Source organism: Parasteatoda tepidariorum, chromosome 2, assembly GCF_043381705.1.
Source record: "Parasteatoda tepidariorum isolate YZ-2023 chromosome 2, CAS_Ptep_4.0, whole genome shotgun sequence".
Lineage (NCBI taxonomy): Eukaryota > Metazoa > Arthropoda > Arachnida > Araneae > Theridiidae > Parasteatoda > Parasteatoda tepidariorum.
Window position 1 is genome coordinate 47,518,264 of NC_092205.1, and position 20,018 is coordinate 47,538,281.

Consider the following 20,018-nt stretch of genomic DNA (forward strand, 5'->3'; position numbering starts at 1 on the left):
CTCGCTGATTTTCGTAAACTATTGGGACTTTGATAAGTAGACTTATACACCGGGATATACGGTACTTTGTTACGTATTGATAAGAATTGAATTAACTTAAACAAAAGTTATTACTCTTTTCGACATGCTTTATAAGTCTGGTTCACTCGGTTGTAACCACAGTTGCCGTTAACATTGCCTTTAAAATTTTGCTCATAACATCTTAAGTCAGACATTTTTCCAGTTTGCCCCCAGAGAAGTTTACATTGATCCTGATGAGACTGACATTTACCATCATAACAGTAGGCCTGAAACAAATATAAACATTAATAAAAGGTAAAAAAAAAACACCTTTTTTTTAAACATTTATTTAGAGCAAATAAATTACTTTTTCATTTCCACATTGACCCCCATTTTGGCGAAAGGTATTGGATGGGCAGAACTCTGAAAGACCATCACAGTATTCTGGAAGATCACATTCTGAAATAGAAGCTCGGCAAGGAGTTGCCACTTTTCTCACCTAGAAATAAAATGTAACCAATTCTGTTAAGCTATCTATTACTATTTCAAAGAAAAAAATAAGGATAACTACAAGGCTTAACAATAAATAAATATAATAGCAGATATAAATTTATGTTTATAAGAGAATCTGATTTGACAGATTAATTTTAAATAAATATGGTCAGGAAGGGTATTACATAATATTTTTTTTAATGACTTACAAATATATTTCTGCATTATAGAAAATACTAAACATAAATAAATAATGATTTATTAAATTATACTTATTACACTAATTACTAATGTATCTAAGTTATATTAATAAATATTTTAATGAAAAGTATCATGGAGATTATAACTCATGCAACAAAAATACATAAATCTATTTCATAGAAATATTATAAGATATAGTTTATATCAAACTTATAAAGTTTTCTTCTAACAATTTATAATCCTAAATATTTTTTATCTCCAATTAAAATTTTCATCAGATTAAAATAGAAAAATAAAATAATGAAAAATATACTTTGCAAAAACATAGAAAAAAGGGCATATTAGTATATTGACATTTAAAAATTGCAAAAAAATTTTAAAGGTCCTATTGACGAAAATATATATACAAAAGTCATGCAATTCAGAAATCAGAGTGAATTGTTATTATTTTTTTTAAAAGAACATTGAGGCACTAATGTTTTATAACATTATTGCGATTTCAACAGTGCCTGCAACTAAAATTAGGTGGTTAAATATAGCACAAAAATCGGGAGCAGTCATACTATACAAAACATAAATTATAAAAAAAAAAATCAAATACGATTACATAGACTAAGCCTGGAGCATATTAAATGAAGTATCTATTGATAGATTGTATTATCAAAGTTTATAAAACACATTAAGTACCAATATTAAACGGAATTAGAAAAATTCATAATTTAGTCAATTTTACCTGACATGTGTCAACATCACAACAGCCTCCCATAGCGCAAGTAGCATTTTCATACAACATGCATGAAGTGGCATTACAACAATGATTGTCACAGAACTGAAATTTATAAAAGGCAAAAATATGTAGTTTCATAATTGCTCATAAACACTGTTATTATTTTACTTATACTGGTGAAAATGAAGATTATCACAAAAGAGAAGGAAATCCCTTCTACTAGTTACTAAAATGTTTGATAAAGTTCCATTGAATTATGAAAGTTCAAATAAATAATACAATAATACCTCTTTCAAGCCACAGTCACATTCTTCACCTTCTTCCAAAAAGCCGTTTCCGCACACTGGACCAATGACTGCAGTTGGAAGGTTTTTAAGACAATAATCCATTCCCTGAGAATATGCTAACTCTAAATACTCAATGGAACAGGATGACCAATGTCGAGGACTGGTAGAGCTAAAAACAAAGAAAATATAAAAATTAGAAAAGGTTTAGAACACATGAAAACTCCATTTCAAAAGATATGTTATTTGTTTTACCTCGAAGAAGGAGCCATGATGCACTTTTCATCAGGACATTGGCATTCTTCGTCAGTATCATGCTCCATTCCAAAATTATGTCCTAGTTCATGTGCCATGGTTGTTGCAACCAACCCAACAACATGACTGTGATCCTTAAATCATGCAAAGTTCTTTTTTTCATGAATTTGTAGAAATCATTTCACAATAATTTGGGATTTCTTTCCAAATAATTTTAAATATTGAAATTTTTTTAAAACAAAAATTTAAGTTTAAATTCTGTTAAATTTTTTTAATTAATTTTTCATTCTAAAAAGATGTACATAGCATGAAAACAATTTAAAATATAACTTAAATTAATCATATAATTTAACTAATCAATTTAACTTTTGTGTCATTTTATATTCAAACATATTTTTTAGTTATTTCAGTAACATTAAAACTAAAATTGATTATAAAGAAGCAAATATTTAAGATCATCTGTATAACTTAAGTCAAAACATGAATTACATAAAATATAAAAACCCGAGTAAAAACAAAAATTAACACACTTTAAAATTCTGTAGATTTTTTGAGAAAAAGGAAAGTCAAAACTGACAAAAAATAAAGTATTTAAAATTAAATTTTTAAAAATATTGAAGAAAAAATATTTCTTCATTAAAATTTAGCACTGAAAAGAACACTGAATATAACCCTATGCATCAATATTTATTGTAGACTTAAATAAAAAAATGTTTTAAATGTGTAAAGAAGAATTTAACAATAATATAAATTAATAAACATTTCTAATATAAATAAATCATTTCTTTGACTAACATTGACAATTTTGAATCATATAACATCAAATTTTCAATATTAAATATTTTTTATTTTCAAATTAGGAAAACATGAAAACACTGAATACCATATTAACGCCTCCTGAATATTCATAAGTGCATATTGGACCTTTAAGAGCTTTACCAACAACACCACCATCGAATGTCAAAGATCTAAAATAGTAATTATGACCATAAGTTAAATTAATAATGAAAGAATAAAGATGGCATAGTTAAAATCATATTAAAATTTTAAGAATATATATGAAAGAAATCAAAATACTGACGTGATGAGTTGAGCATTATCATTTGGATGTTCTTGAGCAAGTCGTTCTCGTCGATAATGTAAAAAATTAGCTAAAGTTGCATCCCCATCAGATGACAACTTGATTTCATCATGATCGGACCATACGATCACACCAACAAGAGCAATGAATATATTTAATGGGGCGTAGAGCTGGAAAAAAATAAAGAAAGAAATGTGATTATTGAATTCAACCATTTAACCAAAGGTGCAGAAATACCAGTTGGAAAAACTATCACTCTGGAAATAGCAATAAAAATACAAGCTATTGAGTAGGTGAAAATCTGATCATTAGATTTGAAGTTATTCAGGGTTCTCCATTTTTTTCTGCACTGTACACTACATTAATGCACAGTTTAGTAGGAAGAACAAATAGTTGGTTGTGGTAATCCAGTCACAACTGTGCATGGAATTTTTTAGCTCTAAAATCTTGGAGAAATGTAAATAAAATGGACTCTAAAACATGAGCACCAAAAATGCACTTTGATTAGACACCCAGCTTTTATTACAGGCAATTTAACCTAGGTCTAAACCTTGGAGATAAAGAATCTGTACCTATTAGACAAGGTGGCTATCAGGTATTGATAAACCTTATTAATAAAAAAATATTTTATGAAATTACACAAAAAATCATAGACAGTACTCTAGAATGTAGAAGAAAAAAAAGCTTGAAATAAAATTGCAATTTTTTAAAAAAAAACTAATATTAAACAAAGTGACATAGAGTCTTGATATTACAAAAAAATAACTTTCTTCACTAATACTGTTCAAGATCTTCAACTTTCCGTTGTATTATATCGCACAAAATACTCAGAAACAATATGGAATTTTGATATTGTGTAGAAAACTATATAGGGTAAAATATGGATTTAAAAAAAAATTTTAATAAATGAAAATAAGTATACGAATTATTAACTGCTAAATTTCGTAGCAAAATTTCCAATGCTAGATTCTTTGTAGTTCAGTAAAATACTGATAGATAGTTGAATATTGTCATATTGAATGTCCCAAATTTAAAAACTTACACAAGCATCAATTATTGGAGTCTTTATGTTTTTAAAATAAATATTAAATGAATTTTAAAAATATTTTCAGACTCTTCTTTCTATTTGGTGAATCTTAAAATACTCATTTCAGCAATTTTGTTCGAAGTTCAAGTGTCCACTTAGCTGGAAACTTTTACTGGCTCTAAAATATTATGAAATGTAATATATATGAACTGCTTAATTAATATATGATATTCCCTGCAATGTTTTTAAAATTATAGGTGTTTGTACAATTCTACATTTTTAACTCCATGCCCTATAATAATTATACATTTCCTACAAGGAAGCATGTTTAAACCTTTGTTGCTTTCAAGAAGTTGAGTTTAGTTATATGTGTCTCACATAAACCGTAATGCAAATAGTTATGTGTGAAAAGAGTTTAAGAAGAGTTAAAGGCTTTAAAAGAAAAAGATGTAAAAAAGTGAAAATGTTTCACTGCAAATTTAAATCAAAGACTTTATTAAAACTTACCCCATTCACAATGTTTGCAATAATTTTGCTTCTTTCAAAAACAGCCTTTTTATCTTGGTTAAATTCTTTATACTAAAAATAAATAATAAGATTTAATTAAACCTTTTTAAGATTAAAAAAAAAACAATCAAAGAGTAATTTTATTGGCAATTAAAGAATATATATATTTTTTACTTTTAATTTTACACATAATTGTGCTATAGCCTCATTCTCTATAATTTCTAATTTCAACTAGGCATTATTTCATTTATGTAAATTCAAACTAAATTAATAAATGAAACATAACTAAATAAAAAGAATAAACAGATTAGAATGAAAAATTTTCCAGATTAATTTCTAAGCTAACCATTTATGACATGAAGAATAATTAAAAATTTTAAGCTTTCTCTTAAATATCTGAATCCAGAAATATATTCCTATGTTGAAAGACTTCAATTCTTGTTGTTTTATTAATCTATAATATGCATTTTCTTATAAAAATATGATTTTGTACATGATAAATGCCTAATAATTTAACAAGAGATTTTATATTGCTTTCTTTACATAGAGATAATTTCTATTGCAAAAAATAATTAAGCAAAAATTAAAAGAATATAACATTTTATCATAAAAATGTAACATTTTATCACAGCAATAATATTTAATGTAACATTTTATCACAGCAATAATATTTAATGCAACATTTTATCACAAAAAAATCATACATAAAACTAGTCTGAAAAAATTCTTTCTTTCCTTGTCTTCTTCTTTCCTTGAAAAAATTATGATAAATATGTAACAAAATAAAGAAATAAAATGGTTTTTGCCCTAATAATGAATTACAAAGGTTCAGAAATAAGATATAGTTTAGCAATTCTTTTAATTACTTACTTCTCTGTTATCATTAACAATTATGAGCTCCACAAAACGGGATTTTTCATTACTTTTGTACGGCGCTTGTAACACAGTTGATCGCTTGGTCTAAAAATAAAATGTTTGCTCAGAAAAATTCTTCTTAAACATTAGAGGTTATACACTTTTTATAGAAAACAATAAAAAATAGTTACCCTTTTTAGTTTATCAAAAACAGGATTTGTGACTAGAGTATCTAAGGAACCTGAGTAACCTAAATTACAAATACAATGTCAAAGCATTTAAAGATTTGTATCAATTTATTTATAATATTTGAATATATAGTTATGATATGATAGTGAATATATAGATGATAGAACTAAACCTTGTGATTATTGTAATAAGTAATATTTTATTATTTAAGTAAAAAAAAAATATTGCATGGAATAAATAGAACCAAGGAATGAAATTTTTCATTACAGGTTTATGGAAAAAAGCAAAGGTGTAGCAGATGGATAGATCCAATGAAGACATGGAATTATTTAAAATAAAAATTAGAAAATCCAACATGTCAAAGAAATTAAAAAAATTGCACTAACTTTTTATAGGGTTTTCATAAAATTATTATTACTTTATTTAATCAGTCTTAATTAAGTAATTTTTAAGAAACTGATAATGCATGCATTTCTCAAAATTAAAATCCTGCTAGAGCACTTTGAAAAGAGACTTTTATGGCATTTAATATTTGGGGAAGAAGAAATAAGTCGAAATGTTAGTGTAAGAAAATGTTAATCTAAGAAAATGTTAATGAAGTAAGATCTCTTAAAACTTACCACAAGTTAAATTTTGAGGCACTGAATCAGAAGCTCGAAAGACCAGATGTCTTTCATCGTCATATCTATGATCTGGCTGAATGTAATGCAAATCATTACCATCATAAATAACCCCACTGAAGAAAGAAAAAAAAATACTATTAGGGAAATGTTTTTACAAACTAGTTAAAATGGATAAAAAATAAACTATTTAAAATTAGAATCAAAGGAAGAAAAAAAAAGAAATTATTTTAAAAAAATATCAAAACAAAAATTCACTTGTAGTAGTTAAGAGGTAGTTAGATTTTTTTTTTAAAGTTTAAATAACAATAACGTGTGATGAACCCAATTGCTTTCTAAGTTAATTTAGTTATTCCTTTTGTGTGTCCCTACACAACTTTCTGCATCTGTATCTATAATACTTCTACAAGCTTTTAATTTACTTTGACCTTACATGCAAGTTATAAGGTGTTTCAATGCTAAATAATAGTCACAAATGCATGCCAACAAAGTATCAGAGAAAATAGTTTGTTTTGCCCTTTGCCACTTTTATAAGACGTTTTTGCTTATAAGACACAAAGATGCTTTTGTCTTGATACACTAACTATTTTTCTACTTAACTCATCATGTAGAACATAATGTAAAAAAAAAAATAGAATAAATACAACATATGCTTTGATGCAATAGAAGTTATGAATTCTTAAAATAAAGTGTTTTTAATAGTACTTATAAAACTATTTTATGTATTAACTTACCTGATACCATTACATGTACTGATTGCTGCCCATGAGTTGTTAATCCCTTTCAAGTGACCCTGATAATGGCAGTGACTTTGATCCTTTAAACGTAAAAAATCACTTGCTTAAGAGAGACACATACACAATAAAAAGAGTTCTAAAAGAGTTTAATAATAAATATGACAGTGTTGGGAAAAACTTGAAAAATCAAGCATGGTTTCTATGATATTTAAATTAAAAATTTCAAAGATTATAAAATCTGTACAAAAAAATGTACTTACATATTTCATAGGCAAATGAGTGATGTAGCTATCATTTTCTTGATGTTTTTCAAAATAATGAGTAGGAAGAAGATTTTTATTCATTCTTAAGTCTAATAGAAAATTCCTATCAAATGCTACAAATCCTATAGTTAATTTTTCTTCATTATTAACCTATCAAATAGAATAAAATATATATAAGTCATAAGAAAAAGTACATTTCATAGTTTGTTTTTTTTCTTAAATATTTTTATGGCAGAAACTTAAGATATGCAATACACGCATCATAGACCTTATTAATATAATATACAGTTGACTTCCTTGAATTTAAACAAAGACAATTTAAAATAAAACTCAGTGATATTTCCCTTACAATTCAATAATAAATTTACTTTCAATCCCCCAGTTTTATTTCACTTGAAGTTTGATTGAAAAGAAATAAGAAAATTTTACTTCTTTTTAAACTTAATAAGAGTTTTTGCAGCCAATTAATTAGTTCATAACTGTAGATTTTTCAAAGCAAAATGAAACGTGAAACCCAACTTTAACAAATATAATCATAACTCGATACATCACAGCGGTTCCAAATAGAGTGCGTGTGAATAAATGGAACACATAAACGCTACACTTTTCCCAAAGAAGTTGTTTGGAAAATAAAGATGGCCGGTGTGCACTGTTTAACGCATTGTCCCCACCATGCTGTTTGGTCTTGAATTCCATGACCAACGATTTCAACTGAAAAAATTATTATTGAAGAAATGCTTTACTTTTATTTTTCATTCTTTCCAGATAAGTACTATACAATTTCTTAGAATTTCCACTTGATAACAGCAAAATGCAAAGAAATATCTTATTACCAACATGAAAATTGAGAAGTTTTTCATCAGAAATGGTCTCCTGAACAATTTGAAAATGTGGCTTTTTTAATTGTCCAAAGCCTTTCATATACTATGTAATATGTGTAGTATGTATAGATTTAAGTTATATGTACAGTCAATGCAAGCGGCGAACCTAAAATACGATACTTAATGATAAAAATAACGATATGCATTAATACTGTTAAATATTTGTTTAAAAAGGAGGCAACAAACAAATACAGATTCTGTTGATATGAATAATGGTAATTATAAGAATTTAATCATGAAAGAACATGGAAATTATTTAATTTTCTGTTATGAAAAAACTCAAGAAATGCACTATATATTTGATATATGCTATAATTATATATTAATATATGCTAATATATTAGAAAACTACAAAAAAAAATTTTTAATCACAGTTTGTTACTTCACTCATAAATATTCGATAATTATTTTTGCGAATGTGCAAATTTTCAGCTTCTTTTTTTTCTTCTACAAATGTCTTGTAGCAGACGATAAAAGAATAATGATTTGCATTATTATAGTTCTATGCGTGATGACGCGGTATTTAAGTGACTGTTAGTCTTGATTGTCAGCCTAAGTGATTGTCTTTAATAAAACATTTTATTCTTGTGGTAGTACTAAGAACTACTGAATCACATTGCTACACTTTTATTCTTCTTATAATAGATGACTAGGCTATGAATAGTGATTGCATAGGTTCTAACCATGGATTCTTGATCACCCATAATCATAATCCATGGTTGGTTTACTCCTCATCCATCTAAAAAATCCCTGAAAAACGTTTTTAGAACATGGGAGTAAATGTAAGTATTGATTTACATTTGATTATTATAAGCAAGAATTTTATATTCTAATTAAGTGCGTATATTAAACGTGAATTATTTTTAATTTTAAAAAGTGGCTAAATTCAGCAATAAAAAGTGTTATTTGATAAAACCATTAGAAACAGATTCTTGTATCAACCCGCTTCGATAATTTGTTATACATCTAATTTATAGATCATCATTAAAATTAATTTTAAGGAAAATTTTAATAATATTAAATATTTTAGTTGAATACAATAGATTAAGATTTTTAATTTTGTGATTTATTTAATTAATGCATGTGTTTGTTCATAAAATTTTTTTTACATTACACTTTGAGGTCTACACAATATGTAATTTAAGTTTTTAGCATTTTTTTAGGTGCTATTTATTTATATAAATGAATGCATTAATAGCATTTTAGAGACAGTTTTTATGATATTGCATAGAAATAACAAAATGAATAAATAAAATACAATTCTTATGGTAATTACATTTTTTTGAGTTTATCAACAAGAAGGTATTTTTAGCAACAAGTTAACAATTTTCACCAACAAGAAGGTACCAGACTCTCAATAACTTTTTATGCCAACCTTAATTAAACCATCAGATTTCAGACTTTTACGTAACATAAAAGAATTTATTTTTATTTCGCCAAAACAATTAGTTTTGCTTCTATCTCAAAACAAGCTAAGGATTTAAAAAAAAAAAAAAAACTATTTAAAAATTTGCATAATACCACTTCAATAATACAATTCCAATTCACTAGTATATAAAAAGTGTTAACTATGCTCTGTCTTGGGGTACCTTTAGATAGAAAGAAGGTTGACATCGTCGGCATTCTAGTACCCATATTGGTGACCCGGACGTGATCTGTGCACATCTATCTTGACAGTAACGCCCACTTCGATGGAAGGTACAACAGTTGACTTGCTATTTGCGACTGCGACATTGTTGCTTCTCAGTTTTAATCACATATCACGAAGCCTGTCCACACTCGACTGCTAATAGCAACACAGCAGCGACCACGCACGCAACCGTGATCTTAATACAGCTCTCCCGATCTTTCTCAAAAAAGGCAATTAATCAACTAGTGATATCCATTCATCGAATTCTATCCCGCATAAAATTATAGTCAGGAAGTAATGCAGTGTAACTACTACTACAATAATAGAATTTCGATACACTAGTATATAAGACGCGTTAACTCGATTCTACCTTGGGGTACTTTTTGATTACATGAAGGTTTGACACCGTCACCATTCTAGCTCCCCACAGTTCTTAACTAGAAATATAACTCAAGGGAATAGACTTTGCGATTATAGTTGTAAAAGTCAATATTATGTCTAATGCACCGTCTACTCTCTAAGTAAATTAACTTAATAATAATAATAATTTGAAACTGAGCTATGAGCTTTAAAAAAATGTTTCTCAAAAAATTTAGACCAATCCCCCACTTTATTAAAATTAATTTGCTTTTGAAGTTTCAATGCTAGTTTAATATATAATACATTCATAATTCAACTAACTAATATATATGACAACTAACATCTAATATATATGACATAACAACTAACTAATATAACTAACTACTAAATGTTTCCAAATTTGGCCTCCGAGTACCCTAAAAGAAGCTAGATTTGATTAAGGCTGAACTAGATCAGCAACTAGCGTCGGTCCAATAGATAAAAAAATTAAAAAAAAGTCACCTTAACAGAGTGTAGATCTCTTTTTTCTCTAGCTTCTGTATATATTGATGGATGTACAACAGCATGGCCGTAAAACTGACTACGAGGATCTGAAATGAAAATGAAAGCAGTTAAAATCTCAGAATCTTAAGATGAGAAAAGTTAAATATTATTACAATCTATTTACATGTATAACCAGATGTTTTAAATGGCGATGTTGAAGACTTACATGGCGCCATATATGACTTGACACACATACGTCACAGCTCGTTTTACAGGGAGGACATATTCACACACCATCCATCCGCAGATCATAATTTTGACCTAACCCAGAGCACGATTAATCTCCAATCCAGCACCCCTAAAGGTATTGATTTGTTATTTGAACTTGGAGAAATTTATGGTCCCGACAGATTTAGCGTGCACCTGTCTCCATTTTGTGCACGGGGAGTCTTCGGCCGACGGGGATCGAACTCACGACCTCTTGGACATAGACCCAACCACCTACCAACTAGGCTTTACTGACACTAAGGGAATTTAAGTCTTGTGTAAACTTTGTTCATACCCCACCCCATTAGCAAAAATAAGCAAATGATAAACTTCTCTGGTCTTTCAGTTGCTTATGTAGTACTCGACAACTCCTTTATTATTATTTAATTAATCTACAAATATTATTTATTATAATTAAATGATCTTTGCACAATGGAACTCGGAATAATTCTTCACTCACACTAAATTTAAAAAAAAGTCCTAGATGATAAATTCGGAAATCTTTTGAGTAATTTCTTCAATAAGGTGCCAACAAGTTTTAGAATACAGCACTTATTTACATTGTTTTCAATTCGTTAATGATTTATATTTGTAAAACTTAAGCTATACTGTACTGGAAAAACTGACAAGTTTTATTTAGTTTAAATACCTAAAAAAAGTCCTGTTTTTTTTAAACATCGATAAATTATTAAACACAGTTATTTTTTTTAAAAATTTTCTTGAAGTTTTTAGGGGGGAAAAAAAAAGCACAAGGAAAAAATGATAATGGCAGAAGTGTTATTTAAATAACCCATTTTCATTTGACAGTTCTTGACTGCTTACTTTAAATAGTGTAATGGCATACTTTCCAATACTGTTTTCCCAATAATAATAATAATAATAATTTAAAATATTAACAATAAACAACCTTACGGAATGGAAATATAAAAGCATGACCAAAGTTTTTGGAATTATTTAAAAAAAAAAAAAAGGGATATTTGTTCAGTTGTTTTCTTTTCAAATAAGTCGAAACATCTAATTTATTTTAGTTGAAGAAAACATCCATATCAATATCGTTGATCAGAAAATGTGTTACATAAAATCTTTTAACTTCTTACAAAAATGTTTACCCTTTTATAGATGACATTCAATCGGATCTTGGATCGGAATCGGATTCAATTTACTTTTCATTAGCTTGAGTTTCTTATCGTTTATCATTCATAAAAATCATCTGGGAAAACAACTTTGGTCATGTTTTTATAACCAAATTTAACACAGTTTTAATTCAGTGTAAATAAATGAAACAAACTAACTAATAAAGCTATTCAATATTAAAAAAAAAAAATTGCCGTTAAATTTTTCAGGTTTACGTAGAACACGACCAATCCATTTCCGTTTATTTAATTTTCAGATCAATTGGTTTCTGTTTTTCTGCATTGCAAATTTTCTGGAACCTACGCAAGTATTCTTCTTAAACAGTTTCCGTATTTTTATTAATTAATTCTCAATTATTTTAGTACCTTACAGCTGTCTATTGTAGAAGGTATATATTTTTATAACATTAAGAATCAAGTTCAGAAAATACAGATTAAGTTCTCATTTGCTTAATCGATTGTATCAAAAACAGGAAAATGTTAGAAGTAGAAACGCCTCACTGTTTGTATATACAGTTAGGGTCAATGCAGTTTTCAAACAACACTGTTTTTTTCTTCTTCTTATTGCTTGAGATTTTTTTAACGGATCTTGAATATTTTAATGTCGTTGATTTCAATTCTGCTTCTCTCTTCAAACTACAACTTTTTTTTAAAAAATGACACTTTTAGTCTATTTTTTTTTTATCGAAATGGTCAAGTTTAAAAACGTCATTTATAACAAGGGATCGCGTAAATGTTGACTTGGGACAAGCATGCTTCTGAACATGCCATACCTCTTTCAGCGTACGGCATGGCATTTCCAGGTACGGGTTCTTATGCAATTTTAATCCCGATGATGTGCTCCTCTAGAATTTTGTCACAATGCGCCTAGAAGTTTGCAGCAACATTTATGATACTCCCTGACATACATAATCTTTTAAAACTTGTACATTCCATCAAAAAATTGACTAAAAATATCATTTAAAAAAAAATTTTAAACTTTAGAAACAAATCTAATTTCAGATTTGATATCTCCACACCCGAATTATGTAAGATCAAGTATTTGTATAAACGCATCCAAAAATTGTCTCCCAAGTGTAATCTTTTCAATATTTATTGCTATCAAGCTTAAAAATATTTTTAAATTTAGTTTTCAATTTTTTTTTTTTTTAAAAAAAGGGGAGGAGTAAATATTCGATACTCTGAAAGTAAAAAGTTTAGTCGCAGCTAACCTGGATTGCAACATTAAAATGCAGATTATTAAAACGTCTCGAGAAAAAAAATTTCACTTTTAACAATTAGCTTGTTTGTAAAAAAAAATATGGGCGAGCTGAAATAAGAGAGGAAAAAATATGACTTTAAAAAAGGTTATCACTATTTCAAGAGAGTGGTTGGTAAAAATTGTATCTGTAATTCTTCAAGCGCAGCTGAGGGGGGAAAAATTTGAAAGAACAATGAGGGAATTGTAGATAGACAACCTCTTCAATATTAGAGCTTCCTTTTTAACAAAACTGTCAGAGTTGCATAACATAGTATCCCATTCGATAATATACTGTTCTTTATATTAGTAAAAAATCATCATGATAGTGCATAGCATTGCTTTTAAATTTCTTTTACGTTTAAAAGCAAACAGTTTCAGAAATCAAAGAAAATTAGGCCTAAATTTCTAGATTAAGTATAAAACAAATGTTAGAAGAGACGGATTTCATGTACGTTGTGTTGCTTTGTATACTTTTGATGAGGGTATCATTAGATAGTATTATGCGTTTAAAAAGAAATCGAAAATAAAGTCGTTGCTTAATTACTTAAGGAGAAATTACGCCTGGTAATTTTTAGAACTACGACAGAAATTTTTGAAAAGTTAAAAACAATAAAAATAAACAAAAATTTTGGATCGGTAATAAACTGCCGTTTTAATAATTTTTATAATTAATTCTTATTATAACTGATTTGGATGATCAAAAAAACTCTTAAACTCCCATTTGAACTTAAAAACTCTCATAACGTAGCAAAAACATAGATATTAGTCAAATGCTAAAAACAGACAAATGCACAATACTAACTACCTTTAAAAAAAATGCTGATTGCGGAATTGTATTGTATTATTTAAAAAAAAAAAAAAAATTCTAACTACATTTCTAACATAATGTCGGTAATATCGCTAATTTTGATTGGGTAAAGGCACCGTATTTTACAAATTTCGAAAAATACTGTCAATTACGGTAAATATCTACCACCTACTTATTTGTTAAAATTAAATTAAAATGAATAATTGCAAATTTAATATGCTCCTCCGTCTACACCCTTTGCCGGCGAGAGAAGAGGTATCATGTTGTTTCCAATGACACTTGTACAAGCAAAGCTCACCAGTCAATGGCCTGCGAATTAAGTCATGAATGCGCACTTTTCGTTTGAAAAGAATGCATCGCAAGGGCAAAACTACGTCCTGACACAGATGGCAGCATCACTCATTGGTGAGGCCACTTCCTCAATTTAGTTGTTGTAGTTGTAGTTCATTTACGTCGCACTTGAGCTGCACAATGCGTTATTGGCGACGGTCTGGGAAACATCCCTGAGGATGATCCGAAGACATGCCATCACAATTTTGATCCTCTGCAGAGGGGATGGCAGCCCCGCTTCGGTAGCCCGACGACCTGCGCGAGAAGTCGAGCACTTTTCGGTAGCACAGTTTAACGAGGACCAATACCGCACACCCTCGGTCCCTACGCAGACTGATCCAAGTGGTCACCCACCCGCACACTGACCGCAGCCAGTGATGCTTGACTTCGGTGATCTGCTGGGAACCGTGTCTCAACGATCAGTCCACTGCGGGACTCCTCAATTCAGACATAAATCTGAAGTGGAAGGAAATTTTCTCAAGATTCCTTTACTAATGGTACTGCTCAGTGATTGATCATAGGACTTTCGATTCTACAGATTTTACGAGCACGTATATTGCATGTACTCTGTCGGTGTCTGTGGAGCTGAGAATCGAACCCGGTCCCCCCGGACCTCCTGTCCGATTCTCCAGCCACTTGGCTTCAAGGGGCTTTTCAAGGAATATATGCAACAAAATCTAGTTTTTCTCAACTCATTATTTTTAAACGTTTTCAGTCTTTTATTTATTATACACAAGTTTTCTTCCAGCATCAAATACTATAATTGTCTCGAGTGTAAAAAGAATTAGACCGACGGATATTAATACTAAGAATGCCTTTCACTTATTCGTGGAATGCCCCTGAAGTCGTGGAAGAAATAAAATTACGAATATTCATTCCTCCAATTGCGAAATACACTCATTAAAAGTTTGATAGATAAAAATTGTCATTATTTATTTATCTTATACATATTTTTCTTTATTACTTCCTGATTATAGCTATTGATGCTATTTAGATTTACTTAAAATCTAATTTTATGATACAATTAATTTTATTGTAGAGTCTAGCTTCAATTAAAAATGCCTTTTTTAAACTTTATTTTTACAACTTAAGATTATGCAAGAATTAACTCATTAAGAATGATATAAAAACAAATGGAAAACTAATAACTTTTTAGTCAAATGGTTCATCGTCAAATGTAACAACGCATTGAAAAAAATAATTTTTATTGCTGTAAATAAAATTTTTATAAGCTACAGTCTTATAGTCATACACACGAATTCCATATAATATTTCTCAATATAAAAAGTCGTAAGGGTCGCCGCCGGTCGAAGCAGCTGTTTTGGATGTTTAAGTTAACGTTTCATTTTGCTTTGCTGTGCAAAAATTTATAGACTCAGAAACTTGAAATTACTTAGGTGAATGTACGTGAATTAAGATAGAATAAAAGAAAATTAACTATTAATTAATAATTTTCGAGTTATTAACTGTTTAACTAGTAGCAAAAAAATTCATACGGGCACTGCACTACAGGATGCAGGAATGCAACTACAGAGATGAAATTTGACATGGTGAGAAGGCCATGTTTGTTTATAAATTTAACAGTTTTTTTTCTTTTTAAAATTCTAAATTGTCGGAAAGTTGTTGGTAATTTTTAGTACTTTTTTTTGCGATTTTTTCCTCACTTTTTTAGCTTTACGTTACATTCTACGAAGCTGTGTAGAAAAGGGCACAAGTATAAGAAGTTCGATGTAATAAATTACGATTCGATTATTAGCACAAAAATTATTAACAGAAAAACATATTCTTCGATCTTCTATAGAGTAAATATAGAAATGCAACTATAGAGTTGAAATTTAATGTCCATTAAAGGAAGGCCCATTTTGTATTATAATTTTAATTAGAGGTTTTTATTTTCAAAATTAATTATCATTTTTTCCAAAAATTATTGCACATGCAAAGGCCTTTCCGCGATTTTTTTCAACCTTTTTGCTTTAAATATTGAATATTTATCCATTGTTGTAGAAAATTTATTTTTTCTACAAGAGATCTTTATTTTTTATTTCATCTTACTCGCGATCAAGTAAAAGTTACAGAAAAAAAAAATGAAAGAGTGTAATATGGGTAAAAATTTCAAGACTGAATTTATTTTTTGACTAATCGAAACAGTCTAGCATTGTTAACTATAATTCAAAAACATGCGTAACTAGTGAATGAAAAATTTATCTTATTACGAGAATAGCCCACATATTATATCCATAACTTGATTACTTTTTAATAAAAAATTATATCATATTAATATTATATCATATTAATATTATTCTATTCATATCTCTATTTTTTATTCAATCATCATTAATGTTCTGTCTAACTCTATAAATTTGATTTTTTTTTAATTATCTTTGCGCAACATTGCCTAGCATTACAAAATGTCAGGTAAAAGATTTTTTTCTCAAGTAGACTCAGATTAACCAATACTATAAATATGTTTGCAATCATTTAAGCCAATTGTATTCTTTTATTGCTTTGTTAAATCATTATTTGTTCATTTCCCAATGATTATGAAAAAATAATGTTTTCATTAAAAAGGAATAATGGCACTGAAGAGTGGCAGTCATGGTTCCCAGACATAAATCTTAACATTTATAGTGAAATTTTCAAAAATAAAAGAAAACTTAATAAAGAGCTATAAGGACCGTTTCCTATTTGAATTGTTATAAGTTTCGTCAACGAGTAAAATGACTTCTCATTTATTTCTTCTTATTCACACATTCTGTGTTCTTAAGATTAACAGTTTTTTTCTTCAAGTTCAGATGATTAGTTTACAAATCCAGATAATTGTCCTTTATCGTTATGATTAACATGTTAACACGTTGAATGCCACGCTAATTTTACATGGCTTGCCCGTCTGGTCACAACGGTAAATTACTAGAAACTAAATTTGAAAATATTAGACAGATTTTGCTAGTTTTTGAAAGGTTCAGCTTGACATATCTGAAAAAAGTGAATTATATAAGCCTACGAATTGTTTAGAAATAGTGGTATATAAAAATCTACTAAATTGAATTTATTAAACCAAGAATCACAATTAATATACTACCACTTGAAAATATTTATTCGCTGACCGAAGCAAGTTGGCATCTCTGTGTATATAAATATAACTATTTTTGTGTGTTCTATATTGCATTAATTTCTTAAAACCATTTTAGTAACGATAATAATATAAAAGAATTAAAAATTTACTCGAATTATGTGTTTCTAATAATCTTGCCTTCGCCGGTCACCGGTGTCCCCCGTGGCTCTGCGAACAAACTCTCAGTGCCGGTCACCGGTGACCCCCATAGCATTCAACGTGTTAATAAAATGTTCTCACATAAAGCGAAAATAGTTGTATATTATGAAACCAGAATATTCTGTGTTTTAGTGAAAAATATTGACGCTTAAGAAAAAATAAACAAGGATGAATGGGAATCAATTACAGGGGTTGGCGAGCGGGTGCGTGCAGGGGGAGGAGCCTCCTAGTGCATATAATTAATATTATACCACAGATAATATTATACGTCTGGGATGCCGTGAGATAATTTTAAGTTCCGTAAGGGTGCCACAACTGGGAATAATTTGGGAGTCCTTGTTAACACATAATTGAATAGAAATCAAATTAACACAAAAATTTACCAACTTTTCTCTAATATAATCTTTACCAATAAAAGTATTATAAACTAATAATTATAATAATTATCGAAACAAATTACCATTTAATTTCATTCCAAGTTTAAAGCTGATAGAAAGATTTTTTTTATCATCCTCCATACATTTACCGGATTGTTTGACATTCAAGCATTTTAAGAAAGGAAATCATATGTATTATTTTTCCATAAAAAATAATTTTAAGCAGAGATATAACAATTTGCATCAATTCAGAATTGTTACATATTCTAAATACAGTGCTGTCTTGAATATGGAATTAACTGCTCTGTTCACTGAAGCAGAGGAAATGCAAATAATGAACTTTAAATCATTTTATCGGAAAGCAAAATGAATACAAAGATGACACTATTTTTCAAACTACTGGGTTTCTTGACTCATAAATATACACCACTGAAACATATATCACAGGCATAGATTTAAACCACTTAGGACATTAGGGAAATGAGTTACAAGTACAGTCTACAATAATAGATTTCACTTTTTTCTCAGTGGCGGTCACTCACAGTTATGCAATTTTTTTTACACGCATGAGAGATGGTAAACAAGTGATGAATTTATAATAATGCACTCGCATATATTGGAACCATGGAATTGGAAAGACATTACAGGTAGGATTCAAAAGAGAAAAGGAGACTGAAATCTTAACAGCATTTACTAACGAAAATTATGTAACACATAAAATCGAATCGGAGTTAGTAAATTAATTGAAAACTAATTGAGATATGTGATACTAATTGGGCGTCGGTTCTATAAACAAGAATCTTCCTCCGAGTTCAAGCTAGCGATTCTCAATTTCTTTTCGTCTACGAACCCTAAATGAATCGGCGGACCCCAGAATTAATAAAGTTTATTGAGATAATTGTGAAAGTTATAACCTATAAAAGACTATTTTTTAAATATTTAATTAGAGGTGTCAAGATAGGATTCAAAAGAAGAGAAAAGGAGACTAAAGTCTTAACAGCATTTACTAACGAAAATTCTGTTACACATAAAATCGAATTGGAGTTAGTAAATTAATTGAAAGCTAATTAAGATAGGTGATACTAATTGGGCATCGGTTCTATAAACAAGAACCTTCTTCAAAGTCTAAGCCAGCTGTTCTCAATTTCTTTCCTCTACGAACCCTAATCGACGGACTCCAGACTTTATAAAGTTTATTGAGATAATTGTGAACGTTATAACCTACAAAATACTATTTTTTAAATATTTAATTAGAGGTGTGAAGATTTTTAATTGTTTTATTATTAACAATTTTAAATTAGGTTTTATGTCCGTTATTGCAGTCTTTGTTATGTATTTATATAGTCTAATTATGAATTTATTTTTAATGTACATACATAAGATGAAAATGAATAATAATAAAAAAAAAAACTAATTATGGTATACTTTGAAATGAAAATTTAAAAGAACTTTCTATAAGCGTTGAAAATGGTTATGAGGGAAAAATATTTTTTAAAGAATTTACTTTTAATTTTGATTTGAAAAGCGTAATGTTAAATACTAATGGGATATTTTATAAATATTTGTTCTTTTCATAAATTCGTTCAATGTATTGTTATTAGAAATATAATATTTTCTTTTAAAAAATGCCATTTCTGTTTCTTTGGCATTTTACTTAGAATAATTCCATTAAAAGCAACCGAAAGATAAAATAAATTATGAATTATAGATTGAATCTAAATATATTCTGAGGCTTCAAAACTTATTACTGGTTATAAAAGTTACTAGCTTGCGAAACACCATTTGGGAATCCCTGGACTAAGCATAAAATAGGGAGTTTTATGTTCAGATCACATTTTGTGTGTAATCACACATATTTGTGTTAATCATTGAGAAAAGTACTTAGTTACTTAACTGCAACTATAGTACGTTCATTTCCGGACCTAAACTGCTGTTTGTAGAAAATGCAACACCATGAAGGAATCATCAGAATCAAATGAAATATTATTTTAATAATGGAT

At 28.6% G+C, this 20,018-nt stretch overlaps 1 protein-coding gene across 1 annotated transcript in view; it reads right to left on the reverse strand.

Moving 5' to 3' along the window:
* The window catches only part of LOC107441299 (zinc metalloproteinase-disintegrin-like MTP8), an 85,152-nt gene that overhangs the window by 10,390 nt on the left and 54,744 nt on the right, over positions 1-20,018 (reverse strand). Inside the window, exons 2-15 of the mRNA XM_016054510.3 lie at positions 10,611-10,699; positions 7,236-7,388; positions 6,973-7,055; positions 6,239-6,354; positions 5,621-5,679; positions 5,445-5,534; positions 4,575-4,646; positions 3,041-3,210; positions 2,843-2,927; positions 1,960-2,093; positions 1,708-1,876; positions 1,427-1,522; positions 368-499; positions 115-287 (exon numbers count right to left, since the gene is read on the reverse strand). Of these exons, the coding sequence (XP_015909996.1) occupies positions 115-287; positions 368-499; positions 1,427-1,522; positions 1,708-1,876; positions 1,960-2,093; positions 2,843-2,927; positions 3,041-3,210; positions 4,575-4,646; positions 5,445-5,534; positions 5,621-5,679; positions 6,239-6,354; positions 6,973-7,055; positions 7,236-7,388; positions 10,611-10,699 (1,621 nt within the window). The remainder of the gene's footprint in view (positions 1-114; positions 288-367; positions 500-1,426; positions 1,523-1,707; positions 1,877-1,959; positions 2,094-2,842; positions 2,928-3,040; positions 3,211-4,574; positions 4,647-5,444; positions 5,535-5,620; positions 5,680-6,238; positions 6,355-6,972; positions 7,056-7,235; positions 7,389-10,610; positions 10,700-20,018) is intronic.